At 43.7% G+C, this 25,046-nt stretch overlaps 1 protein-coding gene across 5 annotated transcripts in view; it reads left to right on the top strand.

The window, feature by feature from the left end:
• LOC115157183 (arf-GAP with GTPase, ANK repeat and PH domain-containing protein 3) overlaps nucleotides 1-25,046 on the top strand; it is a 218,919-nt gene that overhangs the window by 85,286 nt on the left and 108,587 nt on the right. For 3 of the 5 annotated variants that reach the window (XM_029705215.1, XM_029705217.1, XM_029705218.1), the window contains exons 1-3: nucleotides 802-2,312; nucleotides 21,280-21,338; nucleotides 23,081-23,168. In XM_029705215.1, the coding sequence (XP_029561075.1) occupies nucleotides 1,007-2,312; nucleotides 21,280-21,338; nucleotides 23,081-23,168 (1,453 nt within the window). In that variant the 5' untranslated portion in view covers nucleotides 802-1,006. Of the gene's footprint in view, nucleotides 1-801; nucleotides 2,313-21,279; nucleotides 21,339-23,080; nucleotides 23,169-25,046 lie in introns of those variants that run through there. The other 2 variants (XM_029705216.1, XM_029705219.1) reach the window with 2 other exon arrangements.

The raw sequence follows: 25,046 nt of genomic DNA on the forward strand, positions 1-25,046 counted from the left end.
GACCATCCAGGGGGTTGGGAAACTGCTGGAAAGTTCAGACAGACACACTCCCTCACGCTACGCACGGTAGGCAGCTCAGAGATGAAGGGTTTTGTCTGCACCGCAGGCAGAAAAGGATTGCTCACAACTTGCCAAGAAGGATGTCTCAGTTTTTCATATGTTGCTCACGGCCTCTCAGGGACTCTATGACAAACATGTGTTTGTTTGTTCCAAAGCAAACAGTGGAATGGCTGTTTTAGCTGTCGCTCACCCTCACGTCGGACAGGTAGAAGAAGAAAGTAGAGGAGAGGGGAGAATGCAACCAGCCAGCCACCATCCAGCCTTTTGCGGTGCTGCTGCTGAATGCTGAGTATAATGCTGCAGGGTTATGGAGGTGGCACAGAGGCTTTGCTCAGGCTTGTTTGAAGTTTTTTTTCCCATGTCAAAGGTAAAGGATTACGCGGGGGGTTGGAATGCAGCCTGGAAGTGAAGGACTCAGAGAGCTACCCTAAACACCACCACACCGGGGAGAGGAGTGTGAGATTGTGTTTGCTTTGCGACTGTGTGTATGTAGGTGTGTGCGTGTAAGTTAGGCTAGTTTGTGCATGCCTGTGTGTGTGGGGGAGTTCAGGATAGTGCCATGCTACTGCTGAGCAGTCGGGCTACGGAGCAGACTATCCCCGGGGCCACAAGTAAAGCTGGAACAGCCCACCAGTCAGGAGGAGGTAGGACCATGGTGTACCACATCTCTGTCATCCTGAATGGAACTTTGGGGCATGAGGAGGTGGGTGAGGGGGTGGGGGTGAGGGAGGGCCTGGCCGCTAGACACGGCTCCCTGGAGCAGAGTCATCCTGCAGCCAGGAGCACTAGGGCACGGCCACAGGCGCTGCAGGGGGAGGAGGGACACTTCAGGCTGGGCAAGGCACGGCAGAAGCTTGGCAGGTGGCCCTCCCTGAGCCGTACAGGCAGAGTGGGGGGGAGGAGGGAGGAGGCAGTGCAGGAGGAGGAGGAGGAGGAAGGAAGAAAAATGAAGACGGACCGGTTTCTCCAACTCCAACAGCTCTCTAGTAACTCAGCAGCTCCAGCAGCAGCCCATCCTTCTCAGATAGACAGGGAGACTGCAGCGGTAGGAGTAGAGGTAAAGGCAGCCACAGCAGCTCCAGAGCAACAGAAGACCCAGGTAGAGATCCAGGGACAGGACATTTCTCCCCAGACTGAAGGGCCTCTCCCTGGGCATGATGGTGGTGTTCCGGCCGGTGGTGGCTCTCCACCCCGGGCTGTGCTCCGCAGGAGGCCATCCCAGGACGGTGCTGCTCCACACAACAGGAGGGCGGTGAGCATGTATGGAGCCGCAGCCAGGCAGCATCGAGGCTCGCTAAGCCGCCAGGACAGACAGGACAGGCCCAGGAGTGTGTGCATGCTCGCAGGCCCCAACCTCAACCCTGCCCTATCAGAGCCCAGGTCCCACTCCCAACAGACCTCCAGAGGGGGGGTTACAAGGTCTCTGGACGGTCCCCCACAGCAGCGCTGGACCAGGAGGGCAGAGCTGCGGGCGGTGGACGGCCTTAAGCCAGGGGTGCTCCCTCAGTGGACGGTGGCGGGGGCTGAGGAGAAGGTGGTCCCCAGGGTCCGGCAGCACACCTGGAAACCAAGACCAGTCAGCATGACTGTGTTGGAGCTGAGGAAGAAGGCCTCGGGGTCTCAGGAAGAGCTGGACAGCCAAGGAGGAAGCCAGGGGGGAGGTCTATTTGGTCGCTGGAGGCTGTTCGGCCGACCAGCCCAGGACAAGGAGAAGGAGGAAGCCCCAGGCTCCAAGCCCAGCAGCAAGCTGGATGCCCCCAAGAAGACCCTGAGCTCCTTACGCCGGAGCCTCAGTCTGCGGATCAGGAGAAACCGGCCGCGGGAGAGAGTAGACATTTCTGAGGTGACAGAAGAGGAACGCTCACGCACTACAAGTATGGAGCAGGAGACATCTCTCCCCTTGCGGCCCTTCTCCTATCTGACTGGGAGGACCCTGCCACCTCCTTACGAGAGGGACGATGATGGAGGGAGGCAGTTAATTCAGTACCACAGCCAGGGCAAGGTCAAGGTGATGGAGGTGCCCCTCTACCCAGCCAAACTGTCCTCTACTAAACCAGCCCAGGAGGAGCCCAGCCTATGGCAGCTCATAGCCAGACGCTTTAAGAGGAAGGAGCAGCAGCAACCGTCCAACGGTAAATGTGAACTCCAGACCCGAAACCCGAGCAAAGAGACTGGCAAATATTCCCTTGGCAGGATTAAAAAGCCTCAGTCAGTTGCAATAGAGACTCTGGCAGAATGCAACAAAGGTCAAGGTAAGATTCCCAGTAAGATTGATGAATATATTTCCCAGCACTTAGTGCTCCTGGTTCTGGACAGCCCCCCCCCAACCACTCTGTCAAAAAAAGTTCCCTTTTATAGTTCAACAGGGCAGCAGGTAGCCTAGGGCAGCAACCAAAAGGTCGCTGGTTCGAATCCCGAGCTGACTAGGTGAAAAATCTGTCTGTGCCCTTGATCAATGCACTTAACCCCCTGTCGCTCCTCTTAGTCACTGAGGAAGAGCTCACATGTAAACAGGAACAGGGGTATTCTGCTCTTTAAGGAAAAAGGGCAAATGAAAAACACATGGAAAGAGAACTTTAGGCTGAGGTGGCATTTCAAGGTTTCGGGACCCGGAGGTTAGAAACAGTTCTCATTTTAGCTTTTGTGTTTTGTTTATTTACTTTTCCCACAATGCATTTCAAATCCATGTTGGTTCTTATTCAGCTATGGAACAGTCACCACCGAAAACATTTTACATTAGAGATTTGTAATTTGGATGAGATGAGGGTCTTGCCTGTTATCTCATATGAATTTGCCTTGTTGTTTAAAGTTAACAATAGCTGTTTGATGAGAAAAGGTATGGGTGGTTGGTACAGTACTATACAGTCTGATCCAGAAGTGGCTCTGTGTTTCCCAGAGCCAGTGTGGTTGGAAATTCATGGTAGATAATGCCTCTGGCCTCGTAGGGACACAGCTTAAAGCAGGAAGCATTAAAACGGTCAGCGGCTGTGAAGGGCCTTGGAGATGCTTTTGGCCGCCAACCAGGGCTAAATTAGGAGGGCTTAAACACTGTAATGATGGGGAACTGAGAGAGAGACTTAAGCACTGTGTTTAAAGGTTAGCTAGCCTAGCGCTGCTCTCTATACGCTGACAGTGTAGGATCTTGTGTGTATGTGTTGAGTTACTCATAGAAGCAGACAGAGAAGCAACAATGAGCTATAGAGATTAGCCAATGTGCTGAAGCTGTGTTTGCTGTGTACTCCATGCAGTTTAGTTCAAATCTAAATGAAGCCTTGTTCTTGTCATAGTCATTAGCAGATAGCACCTTCTACTATGGTGAACTGAAGTTAAAAACTTGTATCAGACAGGTTTGCGCAAAATGCCAAGCATGACACGTAACATGTTCTAGAGTTATGATTGGTGATCGTGAATTATTACCTAATTATTACATCATTTAGAAAAATCCACCGCTCAGACCCCCAGGATCTATGAGTGAAGTTCAGATTGAAAACAAACACCTGTTGCTGTAGGAGTAAGATGAAACACTTCTTAGATTGTTATTCGTACTTGGTAAGTTGTTTCTCTGTGAATGAACCACAAATCAGACTGTGTACTTTGTGTTGATATCATCTTCAGCAAAGCTTTGTTTCCTTCTGAGCCTAAGCGGTTAATAAGGGCAGATACAGGTACACTTTGTGATTTGCAGTTTTTTTATTTGTTTTCCCAATAAGAACTGTTACCAAGGTCACCAAAGCCTTTGTAGTGTTAAGTGCACGTTTAGTGATATTTGTCTATGTAGTCGAAGTAGGAGAGGGCAGTCAGTCAGGCAGTAGGAATGTAGGTGTGCCGATCACTCTGACTAAAAGCCTAGTCACCTGTCTCTACCTGCCTAAGTGTTTGACAACCTTACCTGGCTGCAAAATGTATCCTAAGAGTTCTGATTCCCAGCCCTTAGTTAGTACACACACACGCGCGCAAACACACTCACATACATGCAAACACACTCACATACACACTTGTGTAATTGCGAAAATTTGCCAAAAACACGTTAGCTGGCATTACGATATACTCTGTTTAGGTAGTAACTAATATGTATCTCCAGGTGTTAGTACTAGCTAATGATGAGCTGTTTTCCTGGTTATATTTCTTCTCTTTGGTGGTATAGCCCTCCACCAGGGAGGAGGTGTTGAGGACCCTGTCCCCCCCAAGACTGCACCTCACCCCTACCGGTGGGTGAACAAGGCCATTGTTGTCAGGCCCATGGAGGATGGGTGGTTTGAAGTGACGTGAGGTAGTCAACACTGCACTCCATCACAGACCTGGGTTCCAATAGGATTTGAAATCTTTCCAATACTTTGGCTGGGCATGATTGAGCTTGCCTGCAGCAGTGGAACCAATGGAATGGTCTCGAATGTGTAAACCAGGCAGATTCAGACAAATACTCAAAGTATTTGGAAGATTTCAAATACTATTTGAACCCAGGCCTGCTTCATCAAACACATGACGTGCATTAAACTAGGCTGCACTGCGACTAGAGTAAAGTTAGGTGTTTCCCTCTTGAAATGCCATACACGTCATTGTTTTGTAGGCCCAGGCAGGCAAAATGTTCACTGTGGTACATGTATGTTGCCTAGACTTGGTGTTGCTCATTGAGATTTGCCGAAAGTGTCCTGTGTGTCAATGTGCATTTTGTATTCTTTCATCTCATGACTGATCTCACTTATAAGAGATCCTTGAAATTGGTTGTGGAGTGTTCAAGAACAACAATACGCAGGCCTTTCTTTTTTTTCATCCCACAACCAACTGAAGTTAATTCATGAAAATAGTTTGCAGCTCTGCTCTTTCTCATACAAAACGCTTTGTCACTGTGAATCAGGGCCAACAAAATGTCTGTTCCCAAAATGTCTGTTCCCCTAAATGTTCTTAAGTTTGAGTCTGCCTGCTCTGAAGACTCTCCATCGGAGTTGTGTGAAGACGTATCTGGTTTATTAAGTAAACACCCTCAGCAGACCTTCTCTGAGCCAAACTCCTCACTAATGACTTGGTTTACCCTTATGACAAACCAAATGTGTCACTCCCAAGCCAATTGGGGAAAGTGAACATTTGATCACACAAACCCACTTCTGGGAGAGGAGGGAAGAGGAGAGGGATAAAGGAGAAGAGAGAATAAGACACTGTTGTGAGTGAGTGAGTGAGTGAGTGAGTGAGTGAGTGAGTGAGTGAGTGAGTGAGTGAGTGAGTGAGTGAGTGAGTGAGTGAGTGAGTGAGTGAGTCCAGAAGGAGATGGATATAGAGGCTCTCTTAATACTTTAATATGACTCCTTATTTGAGCGTATGCTGCCACAGATCCCCAGCTACTGTGTTCCCTTCAAATCTAATTGTATTGGTCGCATACACATATTTTGCAGGTGCAGTGAAATGCTTTTGTTTCTACTTTAGCTCCAACAGTGCAGTAATACGGAACAATACAGAATAATATACAAATCCCAAAAAATTCAAAGGAAGAAATCAATAAATATCAGACCGAGCAATGTCAGAGTCTGGAATATCTATACACACCATCATATGTATATGATGGTGTGTATGGATAGTATATGAATAGAAAAGGTGTGTATGGCAGTAGTTATATAGGATGAGCCATGACTAGAATACAGTATATACATATAAAGTGGGTAAAACAGTATGTAAACATTAAAGTGACCAGTGTTCAATGACCATGTAAATAGGGCAGTAGTCTCTAAGGTGCAGGGCAGAGTACCGGGTGGTAGCCAGCTAGTAACAGTGACTAAGGTTTAGGGCAGGTTACTGGGCGGAGGCCAGCTAGTGGTGACTGTTTAACAGTCTGATGGCCTTGAGATAGAAGCTGTTTATCAGTCTCTAGGTCCCAGCTTTGATACACCTGTACTGCATCAGCCTTCTAGATGATAGCGGGGTAAACAGGCCGTGGCTCGGGTGGCTGAGGTCCTTGATGATCTTCTTGGCCTTCCTGTGACACTGGGTGCTGTAGATGTCCTGGAGGGCAGGCAGTGTGCCCATGGTGATGTGTTGGGCTGACAGCACCACCCTCTGGAGAGCCCTGTTGTCGTGGACGGTGCAATTGCTGTACCGAGTGGTGATACAGTCTGACAGAATACTCTCAATGGTGCATCTGTAGAAGTTTGTGATGGTCTTAGAGGCCAAGTTGAATTTCTTCAGCCTCCGGCGGTGTTGTTGGGGCATGAGCTTAGTGATGAGCTTGGAGGGTACTATAGTGTTGAAGGCTGAGCTAGTCAGTAAACAGCAATTCTTACATACACTACCGTTCAAAATTTCGGGGTCACTTAGAATTTTCCTTGTTTTTGAAAGAAAAGCAATTCTTTTGTCCATTAAAATAACATCAAATTGATCAGAAATACAGTGTAGACATTGTTAATGTTGTAAATTACTACTGTAGCTGGAAACGGCCAATTTTTTAAAAATGGAATATCTACATAAGCCCATTATCAGCAACCATCACTCCTGTGTTCCAATGGCACATTGTGTTAGCTAATCCAAGTTTATCATTTTAAAAGGCTAGTTGACCATTAGAAAACCGTTTTGCAATTATGTTAGCACAGCTGAAAACTATTGGTCTAATTAAAGAAGCAATAAAACAGGCCTTTTTTAGACTAGTTGAGTATCTGGATTGTCAGCATTTGTGGGTTCGATTACAGGCTCAAAATGTCCAGACTCGTCAGTCTATTCTTGTTCTGAGAAATGAAGGCTATTCCATGTGAGAAATTGCCAAGAAACTGAAGATCTCGTACAATGCTGTGTACTACTCCCTTCACAGAACAGCGCAAACTGTCTCTCACCAGAATAGAAAGAGGAATGGGAGGCCCCGGTGCACAACTGAGCAAGAGGACAAGTACATTAGAGTGTTTAGTTTGAGAAACCGACTGGGATAGGGAGAGATTGAGTATGTCCGTTCACACTGCTGAATCAAGTTCAAAACCCATTTACATGCTGGAGTTTGAGACACCACTCACCAATGGGGTTTAATGTCATGGTGATGACAGAACAGCACAACAGAAATAAAGGATGATGTGCATCAGTGCTCAGGTCAAAGTAGAGTTCCCGAGTTGACTTTGGATTTGTCTTATCTGTGGCTATTGACAGTTGGGGGCCCATTTTTGTGCAGAACCATGTTTATGGTATGTTGTAAATGTGGGGTTGTGATTATGGAAAACAATTCACTCTACTATATCGAGTCAGCTAAGACGGAAAATGTGCCTCCCTTGGGTTAAATTTGGATTCCGCTCAACACTGGTGTCCAATTTACCTCTGAGGAAATGGTCCATACCAAGCCTTCAACAACAAAAATCTTAGAAGAGACTAAGAGACCCTTAAGTCAGCTTGCCTATAGCCCTACACAATAGAATAGATTGGTCAGCGGGCATCCAGCTCTGTCTGCTTACTGCTGATTCTGTTCACTTATCTATCACCTCAGAATGAAATGACATTCTGCTGTTCAGAGCTCTACAGGTAAGTTATAAGAGCTGTAGCAGCATTGAGTAGACCGCTTTGTGAGTTTGGTTACAGAGGTGTAACAGTTACAAGTTAGGGAGATGATTCAGGAACGATTATGTCAATGGAGCTGCTGCTCTGCGTAAGTATATGCTAGACCAAGTCTAATGGCAGTGGGTAACAATCCACTACAAATGTAGGATCTTAATTTGAGCCAGTTTGCTACAGCAGGAAAATAGTCCTACAGCAACAGGAAATGTTGATTATAATAAATAGGCATTTTTGTAGGGGTCAAATTTCAAAGTGGGAATTACATACTTCAGAAGCCTTTTTAAACCTGAAATACAGTAGAATTTTTACATTTCCTGCATTGCAGGCAAGTTACCCTACAACATGGTAATCAAATGAAGATCCTACATATTTATGTGGTTACCAATGAGGGATGTAAAAATACTTAGTCCAAGCTAAATTGGTACTCTGTAATTTGTAGCTAGTGGGAAAGGATCTCTTAATCTTTGGCAGGGAGATTTAGACCTCACGGTCGTCCTCCGCTTTCATTCCCCACTGACCACACACAAACACAAAAACAAACAAAAAATCCTTGTGGGGACCTAAAATGTATTTCCATTCAAAATCCTATTTTCCTTAACCCCTAATCCTAACTCCTAACCCTAATTGTAAACCTAACCCCTAAATTTAAAATAGCCATCATGGGAAATGTCCCCACGAGGGATAATATTCCTGGTTTTACTATCCTTTTGGGGATTTCCAGTACCCACAAGGATAGTAATACATACACACACACACACACACACACACACACACACACACACACACACACACACACACACACACACACACACACACACACACATACACACATACATACATACATACATACATACATACATACATACATACATACATACACACACATACATACATACACACACATATACATACACACACACATATACATACACACACACATATACACACACACACACACACACACACACACACACAGACACACAGACGTGGGGTTTTCAGCATTTTCTTTCTCTCTGTTTTTTGAACTCAGTATGGGGGTTACTAATCGTGCCTCACTGCCCTTGGATTGAATAGTAATTTTTATTAGAGTGGACATGAGTAATGAGTCGAAAAACATGACAAACAATCCACCGATGCAGTTTTCCATCTCACACGAACAAAGGCCCTAGTGTCCTCTGGAGGGTGCATCACTGAAGTTGGGGCTCATTCTGTTCCATTTCTATAGGCATTGTGGGTACTGATGGGTTGCTAATTTTTAATGGATGGTGTAAAGCAGAACAAAATTAATTATATTAGCTGTTTCAGCAAGGAATAAGGACAAGTGGCACTTGTTACATCAATCTGGATAGCCTCAGCATATAGGCCTACAGTAGCATGTAACACGTGTGTAGCACAAACAATGTGTCACATGGTTTAATGAATAATGGCTATCACTTCAGTAAGGTAAAGCTTTGAGTGAATAACCTACATTCCTTCTATTTCTCCTCCTTTCTTCTGCCCTGTGTCGAACATACGGCCCACAGGCCGGATCTGGCCCCTGAGCGGGTCCAATCCGGCCTGCAGGTGTTTTTTTTGTGTATGTGTACTCAGAAAGTATTCATACCCCTTGACTTATTCCACATTTTGTTGTGTTACAGCCTGAATTCAAAATGGATTCAATCTTTTTTTTTCTCACCCATCTACACATAATACCCCATAATGACAAAGTGAAGACATGTTTTTAGAAATGTTTGCTAATTTATTGAGAATGAAATACAGAAATATCTAATTTACATAAGTATTCACACCCCTGAGTCAATACTTTGTAGAAGCACCTTTGGCAACGATTACAGCTGAGTCTTTCTGAGTAAGTCTCTAAGAGCTTTTTACACTTGGATTGTGCAACATTTACACTTGGATTGAGATCATTCGTTCACCTACTCTGTGTCTCACAAAGACACAGCGGTTGGAACCAAGCATCTCAAATTTGGACTCATCAGACCAAAGGACAAATTTCCACCGGTCTAATGTCCATTGTTCTTGTTTCTTGGCTCAAGCAAGTCTCTTCTTTTTATTGGTGTCCTTTAGTAGTGATTTCTTTGCAGAAATTTGACCATAAAGGCCTGATTCACACAGTCTCCTCTGAACAGTTGATGTTGAGATGTCTGTTACTTGAACTCTATAAAGCATTTATTTGGGCTGTAAATTCTGAGGCTGGTAACTCTAATGAACTTATCCTCTGCAGCAGAGGTAACTCTGGGTCTTCCTTTCCTGTGGCAGTCCTCATGAGAGCCAGTTTCATCATAGCGCTTGATGGTTTTTGCGACTGCACTTGACGAAACTTTCAAAGTTCTTGAAATTTTCCGTATTGACTGACCTTCATGTCTTAAAGTAATAATGGACTGTCGTTTCTCTTTGCTAATTTGAGCTGTTCTTGCCATATTATGGATTTGGTCTTTTACCAAATAAGGCTATCTTCTGTATACCAACCCTACCTTGTCACAACACAACTGATTGGCTCAAACGCATTAAGAATGAATGAAATTCCACAAATGAACTTTTAACAAGGCACACCTGTTAATTGAAATGCATTCCAGGTGACTACCTCATGAAGCTGGTTGAGAGAACGCCAAGAGAGTGCAATGCTGTCACCAAGGCTGTAACACAACAAAATCTAGAAAAAGTCAAGGGGTGTGAATACCATCTGAAGTCACTGTACTTAAAATGACTGAAACCAAATCGAAACTGTGTAGGAATGATAATGGACCTACAGTATATTCATCCAGTTTATTTTTTATTTTATTTTAATTTTTTTTTTAATATTTTTTTTAGGAGTGGATCAGCTTAATATTGCGCAAAGAATATTGCTTCCATCAATGTAATTGTCTGCATCATTTCCAATCCCCCATTTATTTTTTTGGTAAATATATAAATCCATACACGCATGCATACATATACACATATATACATACACATACCTATATAGACATACATACTTTTTTAAAGAATATACCTTTATTATTATTCCCCGCAAACCCTACCACCGATCGCCCAATTGGATTAAATAAATTGAAGGCTTTTACCTTCAATTTATTCATCTTATACACATTTTATAGACAGTCTATTTTACAATAGTTATTTTTTGTTTGTTTTTAGTCCTTCCTCTATTTCTGATGTCCATCCAGTTTGATTTCTATTTGTAACTGTGCTATATCACAAAAGTTCTGAACCTATATACATTTTACAGACCCCGTATGTTTTACATTGTTTATCTTGTTATTAGTCCCACCCTTCAGCTCCATTCAACCCTTCCCATCTATCCATCAACATCAGCCATTTCGGATTTCTATTTGCCATATATTTTTCAACTGTGCTGTGATGCTTCACAAAACAATTGAACCTTTCTATTCTCATAGCTTCTACAGATTGTAAATTAAAAATATTATTTTTTCTAAAATTAATTATTATATTATTGATTGATTGACTATGGCCTTTCAAATCACCCAGTATTGCTATCTGCAGCGTTAGATCTAGGCAAATGTTGCAATTCTTCAGCCATTCCTGGACCTGTGACCAAAAACGAGCTACATATGGACAATACCAAAATAAATGATCTAATGACTCTGCCTCCTCACAGCAGAATCTGCAGAGCTGGGAACATTGTATCCCCCATATATATAACATTCTATTGGTTGCAAGAATTTTGTATCGTAATTTAAATTGAAAAATTCTAAGTTTTGAATCTGGCGTTGTTTTGCGTATCAATTCATAAACCATGTGCCATGGAATGGGCACATCGAAAATCTCTTCCCAACTATTTTGCAATTTATATGGCACAGCTATCAGTTTTTTGGTCCTTAATCCAGGTTCTTGATTGTCTCCAGCTCGCTAAAAAAGAAAGGCATTTCGCTGTACTTGGGCACGTGACATAAAAATGTATAACTAAATAATCACCTAAATGAAAGCTAGATAGTCATGGAGCATTGGAAATTCAAAAAAACTATGAATAGAGGCCGTATTATTTTTATTTTTTTAAACATTTTGACAGCAAGGAAATATAGCACATTTTCAGTGATGCCCCTCTGGACCTCGTTGAAGACCGAATGCGGCCCCCGGCGCAAATTGAGTTTGACATGCCTGCTCTAAGTGGTCAACATCACTATAGAGCCCCATTTGTGTGATGACCTCTAATTCAACTGGATGGCCTATCTATTTCTGGGGTCTTCCTTTGTGTGTTTGGCCCTCTCTCTTTAAGAGATGCAAGAATTGAGACAACAGTGGAAACTACTGTTTATCTCTTCGCAGTTAACTGCAAATCTGTTCATGTCAGAGTGCTCTTAGAACAGGGTGCTCAAGAGTTGCATAAACTAGCTCCAATCAGTGTTTTTATTTTGAGAGGATCTACTTTGTGTCGTTTCGTTGTCCTCTTGTCTCTATCATTTAATATGTTTTACAGAAACATTAGCTACATTTGTATGCTAACAATAAAACCTTGACAAAATGAGTGGCAACCTCATTTAAGCTCCTATCTACCACTTCTGAAATAAACTCCCTCACTCAAGCAGAGTTTCAGAGCCACAGCATCTAAAGAGCGTCTTTGGTGCTCATGTTCTAACATGTTCAAGGAGATGTGTCAAACTGGTAGTGAGAGGGCTTAGCAACACAAAGCCTGAATCCACCTCTGGTGATGCACTCAACATGCCTCAGCCTGGAATAAAGTGAGATTGCCATAGCAACAAAGCCTATTATTGTATACAGTGTTTTAAGTCAACCTTATTGCTTCTAAAACAAAACATTTAAAGGTAGAAGAACAACGTTTGAATGAATGTTCTTCAACAATTGATCTCATGTTGTGCAAATGTTGCAACTTTCACTGAAGCCCTTACACTTAACTTACACAGACAATAAATATGGATTGGACAACCGCTTTCAATTTGTGTCAAATATTGTTTATGGCAAGAGTGCTCTAGAATACCTATGAATAGGTACTTGAATACAGGCCTTTGCTCTCAATATTTTTTTCGGGAATATGATTGCCTTGGGCATGAGAACATTGTTGCTGCAACAGACATATGCACCTACAGTAAAGGATGCTGCCTTGTTTGGTGTTGTAGGTTTTCATTGTTCTGGTGTAGACCGACATAGGGGGATCCCACCTGGTTGTGCACCTTGTTGCCTGCAGACAGGGTGTCTACACCCCCTCTGTTGGAGATGGTATCTCCATTGTCAAACGGTTGTTGTGACAGATGCTAACACTCTTTACGGTGTCCTTTGAGAGAGGTTATCTGTGTGTTTGGTTTGGTTATGGCAATAACCTACAGGCAGACACAAACAATTCTTCTGACTTTCACCCAGACTGTAATTGTTCAATCTAATGGTTTTCTAGACTGTTTTTTAAAATGGTGATTATTCAGTCAAATGTTCCTTCCCTATCTGATGTTATTAATAGAGGAAACATGTTGTGTCACGTCTGGTAATCTCTGACTGTTAAATTGAATTAGCAGCCGCAGCATCAGTTTGCCTCAAGGTGAGAGGAGGAGGTAGTCAAATCAAATCAAATTGTATTTGTCACATGTTTCGTAAACCAGTTTTAGACTAACAGTGAAATTAATAGCTTACTTACGGGCCCTTTTCAAAGAATGCCGTTAAAGATAAAGATACAAAAAATATCAAATAAACATGGAAATAATGACACACAGAATAAATACACAGTGAATAACAAATAACGAGTAGAAATAGCATGGCAACATACAGTACAGGGAGTACCAGTACTAGGCTTGGACTATATACCGTTTATACCTTATACCAGTGATAGGTTCTAAATGAGCATAGTAAAACTCACGGACGATTTAGTAAAGCTTAAACCAAGTTTATTTCACTTATTGTGTCATACAGCTGCATAAGACAAAGCCATGGTTCCACCAGTGGTAGTATATATACTAGGGATGCACGATATATCGGTGAACATATCGGAATGGGCCGATATTAGCTAAAAATGCCAACATCGGTATCGGCCTGATGTCTAGTTTAACGCCAATGTTAAAAACCGATGTCAAAGCTACCGTGCTGTAATAACGTAATAACGGCACGTAACATTTTGCACTACACGTGCAACACAGCATTCCTAACCTAGGCCACAGTGTATGCTGTGTGGATCGAGCAGTCAACAAGTCGAGTCAGCTAGACAACTCAAAGGCGAAATCCATTAAAGACAAGATAATGGAATTCATTGCCCTTGACAGTCAACCGTTTTCTGTCATGGGTGATGTTGGCTTTCGCCGACTGGTCGAGCACCGGTACACACTACCAAGCGCGCTATTTGGTTACACAGTAATAGTGTCACTGCTATTAGCTTCACGGCATACATACTACGGAACGCTGTTTGGGTCTTTGCGTTTCAAAAAAGATAAAGTAACACTGTTAAAGCTGAAAATAAGCAAACACCGGCCACAAATGATGTGTTTACACGCGTTGGTAGTAAAGCATCATTTGTTTGACCGGAACTTCTGGGGTAGCGAGCTTTAGCTTGGTACCTAGCTTTCACCAATACAACCAGCCTGAAAACAATGACCAGTAGAAGCTGCAGTCATATTCACTATTCTTAGCAATGATTTTGGAATCCTTGTGAGTAAGTATTAACTAGGTTGCCACTTGTTGTTCGCCTATTGAAATTGAACTTCAGTTCATGAAAATAAATAGCTAGCCAGCTGTTGCCCAAAGCTAACGTTATAAGCAAGCCAGCTAGCTTCATCTGGCTAGTGAGGCTCCACCGGGCTGGGTTATGTGTTGTGAAGCTAGCCACAATAAGGATTAGGCGCAATAGTGGAATTTGCGGTTCTGCATTTCCTGCACTCATTTGAGTTTTTTTCTACACTGCCACGATATGGGCAAAAATACTAGGCCTTATTTTTTACCAAATGTTGCAATTGTGATTTAGATCAAAACACTTGGGTGAACTTTTGGAATCATGGAAATATAATTTTTATTATAATTCTATAATTAGAATATAAATAATAGTGGGCACTTTGAATACAGTGTTTGACATGACAACAAATGAAAATGCCATGGACGAGTTATTGTGACAGGGTAGGAACCAAAGTGATGTTCCGTGTTTCCTAGGGGATCCTATAATCTTTCGCTACATTGAATCTTTATTCATATAGCCAACATATTCATGCTTTGCCTATTCCTCTTTGATTTAGAAGATACTGTTGCAGAAACAACATGCTGATTTAGACCTCCACCAGCACTGGTATCAGGCTGTATTAGCTAGCTACGTTTGCGATTAGCATTAGTGGGTATCACGATTTAGCTTAACTTGCTAAGAAAATACAAACTAACGTTAGCTGTTTGCAGATGTAAGAAACACAAACTAATATTGTAATTATAGAACGCTTGTGGATTTATATTAAGATTAAATTGGAAACAACATTGTTGCATGTGCTGCATTGACCATGCAGACTGAACGAAGGTATCTCGTGGTCAAGCAACAATACATGCCCTCCTTGAGTGACAGGGGGTGGGACTAGGTCTGTGTGGAAAGCAGCGTGGAGATAGAGAGACAGAGCGGAGAGGGATGACTCAAGTAGCGGAGTAAACTATAAAAAGGGACGTTACACACAGCGTATCACATTTAACAAACCAAACATTCAAATACCGTTATAGAAGGTAGAGTAAAAAAAACAAACTGGTCCGTGCATCAATACTGGTATATAGTAAAATACGGTATACCGCCCAGCCCTAGTGATTGCCCTTCCTTTACTCAATACATTCCCCCTACAGATAACCATTAACTTCTGGTGTACAACCTAGACTATGGCATTCAATAGGATACCTGATAATGAACAATATTTCAAGTTTAGAACTCATCACCAGGGTCATTCGAATACCAGCGATATGAATTACAATACAGCGAGTCTTCTTGGGTATGACGCTACAAGCTTGGCACCCCTTGTTTTTGGGGAGTTTCGCCCATTCTTCTCTGCAGATCCTCTCAAGCTCAGTCAGGTTAGATGGGGAGCGTAGCTGCACAGCTATTTTCAGGTCTCTCCAGAGATCACCTTCAAGTCCGGGCTCTGGCTGTGCCACTCAAGGACATTCAGAGACTTGTCCCGAAGGCACTCCTGCATTGTCTTGGCTGTGTGCTTAATGTCATTGTCCTGCTGGAATCTGAAACTTCGCCCCATTCTGCAGTCCTGAGCACTCTGGAGCAGGTTTTCATCAAGGATCTCTCTGTACTTTGCTCCAATCATTTTTCCCTCGATCCTGACTAGTCTCCCAGTCCCTGCTACTGAAAAACATCCCCACAGCATGATGCAGCAACCACCATGCTTCACCATAGGGATGTGCCAGGTTTCCTCCAGATGTGACGCTTGGCATTCAGGCCAAGGAGTTCAATCTTGGATTCATCAGAATCTTGTTTCTCGTGGTCTGAGTTCTCTAGGTGCCTTTTGGTAAACTCCAAGTGGGCTGCCATGTGCCTTTTACTGAGGAGTGGCTTCAGAGTGATCATCGGGTTCTTGGTCACCTCCCTAACCAAGGAAGAATGATGGAAGCCGCTGTGTTCTTGGGGACCTTCAATGCTGCAGAATTGTTTGGTACCCTTCCCCAGATTTGTGCCTCGACACAATCCTGTCTCAGAGGTCTTTTGACATTTCCTTGGCTTGGTTTTTGCTCTGACATGCACTGTCAACTGTGGGACCTTAAATAGACAGGTGTGTGCCTTTCCAAATCATTTCCAATCAATTGAATTTACCACAGGTGGACTCCAATCAAGTTGTAGAAATATCTCAAGGATGATCAATCTAAACAGGATGCACCTGAGCTCAATTTTGAGTCTCATAGCAAAGGATCTGAATACTTATGTAAATAAGGTATTTCTGTTTTTATTTTGCCCAAAGAAAATTCAACCTGTTTTTGCTTTGTCATTATGGATATTGTGTGTAGATTGATGAGGAAAAATAACAATTTAATCAATTTTAGAATAAGGCTGTAAGGTATCAAAATGTGGAAAAAGTCAAGGGGTCTGAATACTTTCCGAATGCACTGTAAGTGGCTAGATGTTAAAATCAAGCTTTTAGATTACAGCAGAGATGTTAAGTCCCCTCCGGGATTAAGATCCCTGTTGCCTAAATTGTTTTGTGCGTAAAAAAAAGTGTATGTATATGTGAGTGTGTGGATAGAGTACAGTATGTGTGCATAGTCAGTGCAAGTGTAACAGTGTAGGTTCCGTCCCTCTCTTCGCCCCAAAACGGGCTCGAACCAGGGACCCTTGCACACATCAACAACTGACACCCCACGAAGCATTGTTACCCATCACGCCACAAAAGCCGCGGCCCTTGCAACGCAAGGGGAAACCCTACTTCAAGTCTCAGAGCGAGTGACGTCACTGATTGAAATGCTATTAGCGCGCACCACCGCTAACTAACTAGCCATTTCACATCGGTTACACAAGAGTTTTTTTTAAAGGGTCAATGCAGGTAGTCCGGGTAGCCATTTGATTAGCTATTTAGCAGCCTTGTTTAGCAGTCTTATAGTTTAAGGATTGAAACTGTTCAGGGTCTTGTTGGTTCCAGACTTTGTGCACTGGTACCGCTTGCCTTCCTCTGATATCACCTGGTATAGAGGTCCTGGATGGCAGGGAGCTCAGCCCCAGTGATGTACTGGACCTTACTCACAACCCTCTGTAGCGCCTTGCGGTCGGGTGTCTTGCAGTTGCCGTACCAAGCGGTGATGCAGCCAGTCAAGATGTTCTCAATGGTGCATCTGAGGGCCCATGCCAAACCTTTTCAGCCTCTTGAGGGGGAGGAGGCACTGTGTGGGTGTGTGTGGACCATGTTATATTCCTTAGTGATGTGGACACAGAAGAACAAGAAATCTCTAGATGAGCTCCACTACAGCCCCATCTCCTGTAGTCCACGATCAGCTCCTTTGTCTTGCTGACCTTGAGGGAGAGGTTGTTGTCCTGGCACCACACTGCCAGGTATCTGACCTCCCTATAGGCTGCCTCATCATCATCGGGGATCAGTCCTACCACCATTGTGTCATCAGCAAACTTGATGTTGGAGTTGTGTGTTGCCACATAGTCCTGGGTGAGCAAGGGAGTACCGGAGGGAACTAAGCACACAACCCTGAGGGGCCCGTGTGTTGATGGTCAGCGTGCCGGATGTGTTATTGCCTATCCTCACCACCTGGGGTCGTCCCATCAGGAAGCCCAGGATCCAGTTGCAGAGGGAGGTGTTCAGTCCCAGGGTCCTGAGCTTGGAGGGGACTAAACAGCATTCTTAAATAAGTATTCCTTTTGTCCAGGTGGGTGAGGGCATTGTGGAGTGCAATAGAGATTGTGTCGTCTGTGGATCTGTTGGAGTGGTATGGAAATTGGAGTGGGTCCAGGGTGTCTGGGATGATGGTGTTGATGTGACCAGCCTTTCAAAGCATTTAATGGCTATAGATGTGATAGTCATTTAGGGAGGTTACCTTGGCGTTCTTGTGGACTTTTGTGATCGCGTAAACATATTTTGCAGAGGTTATTGCAGTTGCAGCGAAATGCTTATGTTTCTAGCTCCAACAGTTCAGTAATAATGAGCAATACAAAACAATACACACAAATCCCAAAAATGGAATACATGTACAGTTGAAGTCGGAAGTTTACATACACCTTAGTCAAATACATTTAAACTCCATTTTTCACAATTCCTGACATTTAATCCAGTAAAAATTCCCTGTCTTAGGTCAGTTAGGATCACCACATTATTTTAAGTGTGTAATGTCAGAATAATAGTAGAGATAATTATTTATTTCAGCTTTTATTTCTTTCATCACATTCCCAGTGGGTCAGAAGTTTACATACACTCAATTAGTATTTGGTAGCGTTGCCTTTAAATTGTTTAACTTGGGTCAAACGTTTCGGGTAGCCTTCCACAAGCTTCCCACAATAAGTTGGTTGAATTTTGGCCCATTCCTCCTGACAAAGCTGGTGTAACTGAATCAGGTTTGTAGGCCTCCTTCCTCGCACATGCTTTTTCAGTTCTGTCCACACATTTTCTATAGGATTGAGGTCAGGGCTTTGTGATGGCCACTCCAATACCTTGAATTTGTTGTCCTTAAGCCATTTTGCCACAACTTTGGAAGTATGCTTGGGGTCATTGTCCATTTGGAAAACCCATTTGCGACCAAGCTTTAACTTCCTGACTGATGTCTTGAGATGTTGCTTCAATATATCCACATAATTTTCCTACCTCATGATGCCATCTATTTTGTGAAGTGCACCAGACCCTCCTGCATTAAAGCACTCCCACAACAGGATGCTGCCACCCCCGTGCTTCACGGTTGGGATGGTGTTCTTCGGCTTGCAAGACTCCCCCTTTTTCCTCCAAACATAACAATGGTCATTATGGCCAAACAATTATATTTTTGTTTTATCAGACCAGAGGACATTTCTCCAAAAAGTACGATCTTTGTCCCCATGTGCAGTTGCAAACCGTAGTCTGGCTTTTTTATGGCTGTTTTGAAGCAGTGGCTTCTTCCTTGCTGAGCGGCCTTTCAGGTTATGTCGATGTAGGACTCGTTTTACTGTGGCTATAGATACTTTTGTACCTGTTTCCTCCAGCATCTTCATAATGTCCTTTGCTGTTATTCTGGGATTGATTTGCACTTTTCGCACCAAAGTACGTTCATCTCTAGGCATCCCCTTCCTGAGCGGTATGACGACTGCGTGGTCCCATGGTGTTTATACTTGCGTACTATTGTTTGTACAGATGAACGTGATACCTTCAGGCATTTGGAAATTGCTCCCAAGGATGAACCAGACTTGTGGAGGTCTCCAGTTTTTTTTCTGAGGTCTTGGCTGATTTCTTTTGATTTTCCCATGATGTCAAGTAAAGAGGTACTGACTTTGAAGGTAGGCCTTGAAATACATCCACAGGAACACCTCCAATTGACTAAAATGATGTCAATTAGCCTATCAGAAGCTTCTAAAGCCATTTTCCAAGCTGTTTAAAGGCACAGTCAACTTATTGTATGTATACTTCTGACCCACTGGAATTGTGATACAGTGAATTATGAGTGAAATAATCTGTCTGTAAACAATTGTTGGAAAAATGACGTGTGTCATGCACAAAGTAGATGTCCTAACCGACTTGCCAAAACTATAGTTTTTTAACAAGAAATTTGTGGAGTGGTTGAAAAACGAGTTTTAATGACTCCAACCTAAGTGTATGTAAACTTCTGACTTCAACTGTACATAGGGCAGAAATCTCTTCGGTGCAGAGATTGTAGCCGGCTAGTAACAGTGACTAAGTTCAGGGCAGGGTACTGGGCGGAGGCCAGCTAGTGGTGACTATTTAACTTTCTGATGGCCTGGAGAGGGAAGCTGTTTATCACTCTCTCAGTCCCAGCTTTGATGTACCTGTACTGTCCCCTCCTTCTAGATGGCAGCTGGGTGAACAGGTCATGGCTCGGGTGGCGGAGGTCCTTCCTGTAACACCAGGTGATCTTCTTGGCCTTCCTGTGACACTGGGTGCTGTACAGTAGATGTCCTGGAGGGCAGGCAGTGTGCCTCTGATGATACGTACGGCTGACCAGACCAACCTCTGGATATCCTTGCGGTTGCGGACAGTGTGGCGATACAGCCGGACATGATGCTCTCAATGGTGCATCTGGAGAAGTTTGTGAGGGTCTTAGGGACCAAGCCAAAATTTCATCAGCCTCCTGAGGTTTAAGTGGTGCTTTTGCTCTGAATCCTCATTGTGTGTTCCGTCTGGCTCCGCGGCCTTGTGAATGTTAACCTCTAGAAAGGTCTTACTCACATCGGTTATGGAAAGCAAGATCACACAATCATCCGTAACAGCTGGTGCTCTCATGCATGGTTCAGTTTTGCTTTCCTCGAGGCGAGGCATTTATTTTGTCTGCTAGGCTCGCGTCACTGGGCAGCTCGTGGCTGGGTTTCCCTTTGTAGTCCGTGATAGTTTGCAAGCCCTGCTACATCCTTCGAGTGTCAGTGCCGGTGTAGTAGGATTCGATCTTAGTCCTGTATTGACGCTTTGCCTATTTGATGGACCGTCAGAGGTCGTAGCTAGATTTCTTATGTGTCTGAATTAGGGTCCTGCTCCTTAAAAGCAGCAGCTCTAGCCTTTAGCTCAGTGCGGATGTTGCCTATAGTCCATGGCTTCTGGTTGTGGTATGTACGTACGGTCATTGTGGGGACAACTTTGTTGATGCACTTATTAATGAAGCTAGTGACTGATGTGGTAAACTCCTCAATGTTATCAGATGAATCTTGGAACATATTCCAATCTGTGCTAATGAAAAAGTCCTGTAGCTTAGCATCCGCTTCATCGGACCGCTTCTGTGTTGAGCGTGTCACTGGTACTCCCTGTTTGAGTTTATGCTCATAAGCAGGACGCAGGAGGTTAGAGTTATGGTCTTATTTGCCAATGGGAGGGCAAGGGAGGGCTTGTATGCATTTCTGTGTGGGGTATAATGGGGATCTAGAGTTTTGTCATCTATAGTTGCACAGGTGACATAATGGTAAAAATGAGGTAGATGTGCAATGTGTGTGCATGCGTGTGAATGTTTGCATTGTCAGAGATGACTTGAAACCATGATTGCACTTCCTCCCTTTAAGCTATGCCACGGCAGACCGTGGCAAGGAATCAACGTACTGCTTTAACCTTCCCCGACCTCAGCTTAATGGTGTTTATTCTCTTGTTCTTTTTTCTCTTCCAGACTCTTTCGTCAACAGCCAGGAGTGGACATTGAGTCGATCAGTGCCAGAGCTCAAAGTGGTGAGTAGTATTCATGAGTATTCATCATAACTTCAGGCCATATTATTCTTCTGGCATTGGCACTGCAAGAGGATTGATTTAAATGTCAATGCCAGGCCATGCTCTATGCATTTCAAAAACATTTCCTCTCATTCTGCATGACAGAGAGAGAGTAGAGTACAGAAATTGGCTGGAATATTCCCTGGCACCAAGCGAGAGTGTGGGTGATTTTTAATGAGATAAGTTGGCATAGTGACGCGTAGCGCAGAGTGGCTTGCAGCAGGACAGAGAGATGAGTGACAGTTTTGGGCTAGACATGTGACAGGTCCTGGGTCTGATCCACCCGCTGGCACAACTGCTTGCATGCACGCGTACGCACAAACACACACGTCCTCACAGGAAGAGGGGAGTGCTTCACGCACATCATCAATAGGGATATTACCACAAAGACACATTCCATTCCAACATTCAGGTGGTAAATACTGAAGTATTCATAGTATTTTGGTCTTTTATGAAAAACGTATTGGTGTAATCCTATGGGGAATCCAACAGAAAATGTTGTTCTCTCAGAGGGACACTTTTATGGAGAACATGCTTTCTAACCAAGGATAATTTGATGGAGCTCATTGTCTTTTATATAGTGTTAGGTGTTAATTGGAAAACTCCTCCGGACATTTCAGGGGTTTAGTGAACTGACGCTGGATTCAGCAGGGAAGAGTCGAGGACTGTCAAAGAAGGGACGGATAGCTTCCATTTCTTCCACAGTTCTATATGACAGTATTGGACAAAAGTAGTTCATTCATATATTATGGTCCCCAAAAGCACGGGCAGATGTTATCATTCCAACAATTGGCAATTGCACTCATGAGGAGATGAGCTGATACTGTATAGTAATGTCTTCTCTTTTAACCCTGCTGGACCTTGATAATGAACCATAGACTGATCCTTAAAAAAGGCTTTAGTGGGATTTACACACACTGTGCCCGCTCTGCTTTTATCTGCCTGAACTATGCTCATACAGCAGCCTTAATGATGGGCCTACAACCCAGCAGCTTACAAAGCTTTACATTTCTAACATAAACTCTGTTCCTTTTGTAGTTAGCTTCTGTTCTGAGTAGCTCCTAGCTTGTTATTCTTCTGTGGTGGATAGACTACTACTCCTTGTCCTCTCCAAAGCCAACTTCCTCCTTATGTAGATCGTAAGTGTAATGATGGAGAGGAGAGATAGCATCATCTAGGCTCTTAAAGATCCTGTACACACACACACACACATCTCTCTCACAGTCCCCTATAATTAAAACCATACCTGACTTTACCACCCACTAAGGATCTTAAGAAGAGGGAGGTGAAGGAGGTTTGTGGGGTTGAGTAGGGGAGGAGGGCGTGTTCTCCCCCAGACACACTGGCATTGTCAGCAGCCACCCCAGCCTGGGAGCAGCCCAGCCCCAGCTCACCCACCGTCAGGCTCCACCTGGGGGCGGTCAGCAGTCAGGGCTGGGGCCTGGGCCTGAACGTTCTGAACTGACCACCTTTCTTTTATCCCACAAGCATCATTTGTCCATGAGAAAGTCCATAGACTGTGGGCTCTAGCGTTAGTTGGTGATTTGTCTCTGCAACTTCTTACAGAACTATTGTTTTGCTACCTTGCATCTACCAGAAGCAAGTCCATTGGCTGTGGGCTATGACATTGGTTGGCTGTGTAACCATCTCAACAACATATATATGATGTCCTTGACTAGACTGTTGTCTTGTTGTTTCTGCAGGGTATTGTGGGTAATCTGTCGAGTGGGAAGTCTGCCTTGGTTCACCGGTACCTGACAGGCACATATGTGCAGGAGGAATCTCCTGAAGGTAAGAGACAGAAAAAACCTGAGGGAGGAGAGAGGTGTCACACGTTGTAAAGAGCTAAAAGGTTGTGGACTCTAAGAGGGTCTTGTCAGTCAACACATGAACACATCACTTCTAGCTGTGATGGTATCTTGCTAATCTACTCCATCTACTGGCCCTGCTGCATCATACATGTAAATGTAATTTCAGGTATTTATAATAATGTAAAACGTATTTCTAAGTATTTCTGAACATACGCATTTACAGTGCATTCAGAAAGTATTCAGTCCCCTTGACTTTTTCCACGTTTTGTTACGTTACAACCTTATTCTATAATTGATTAAATTGTATTTCTTCCCCTCATCAATCTACACACAATACCCCATAATGACAAAGCAAAAACGGTTTTTTTTACAAAATTTTACAAATGTCTTACAAATAATTTTTTTTTATACATTTACATAAGTATTCAGACCCTTTACTCAGTACTTTGTTGAAGCACCTTTGGCAGTGTTTACAGCCTCGAGTCTTCTTGGGTATGACGCTACAAGCTTGGAACACCTGTATTTGGGGAGTTTCTCCCATTCTTCTCTGCAGATCCTCTCAAGATCTGTCAGGATGGATGGGAAGCGTTGCTGCACAACTATTTTCAGGTCGTTCCAGAGATGTTTGATCGGGTTCAAGTCTGGGCTCAAGCTGGGCCACTCAAGGACATTCAGAGACTTGTCCCGAAGCCACTCCTGCATTGTCTTGGCGGTGTGCTTATGGTCGTTGTCCAATTGGAAGGTGAACCTTCGGCCCAGTCTGAGGTCCTGATCTCTCTGGAGCAGGTTTTCATCAAGGATCTCTCTGTACTTTGTTCCGTTCATCTTTCCCTCGATCCTGACTAGTCTCCCAGTCCCTGCAGCTGAAAAACATCCCCACAGCATGATGCTGCCACCACCATGCTTCACCGTAGAGATGGTGCCAGGTTTCCTCCAGACTTTACGCTTGGCATTCAGGCCAAAGAGTTCAATCTTGGTTCTCTAGGTGCCTTTTGGCAAACTCCAAGTGGGCTGCCATGTGCCTTTTACTGAGGAGTGGCTTCCGTCTGGTCACTCTACCATAAAGGCCTGTTTGGTGGAGTGCTGCAGAGATGGTTGTTCTTCTGGAAGGTTCTCCCATCTCTACAAAATTACTCTGGAGCTCTGTCAGAGTGACCATCGGGTTCTTGGTCACCTCCCTGACCAAGGCCTTTCTGCCACTATTGCACAGTTTGGCCAGGCGGCCAGCTCTAGGAAGAGTCTTGGTGGTTCCAAACTTCTTCCATTAATGAATGATAGAGGCCACTGTGTTCTTGCGGACCTTCAATGCAGAAGAAATGTTTTGGTACCCTTCCCCAGATCTGTGCCTCAACACAATCCTGTCTTGGAGCTCTACGGACAATTCCTTTTGACCTCATGGCTTGGTTTTTGCTCTGACATGTGCTGTCAACTGTGGGACCTTATAAAGACAGGTGTGTGCCTTTCCAAATCATGTCCAATCAATTGAATTTACCACAGGTGGACTCCAATCAACTTGTGGAAACATCTTAAGGATTATCAATGGAAACAGGATACATCTGAGCTCAATTTTGAGTCTCATGGCAAACGGTCTGAATACTTATGTAAATAAGGTACTTCTGCTTTTATTTTATACATTTACTAAAGTTTCTGAAAACCTGTGTTTGCGTTGTCATTATGGGGTATTGGTTGTAGATTGATAAGAAAAAAAGTAATTTAATCCATTTTGGAATAAGGCTGTAACGTAACAAAGTGTGGGAAAATGTAAGGGGTCTGAATACTTTCTGAATGCACTTTAAAGACATAAAGTTATTTTAATACGTTACCAGGTTATTGGCTGTTCAAAACCTGTTGAAATACC

This window comes from Salmo trutta, chromosome 21, assembly GCF_901001165.1.
Source record: "Salmo trutta chromosome 21, fSalTru1.1, whole genome shotgun sequence".
Classification (NCBI taxonomy): domain Eukaryota; kingdom Metazoa; phylum Chordata; class Actinopteri; order Salmoniformes; family Salmonidae; genus Salmo; species Salmo trutta.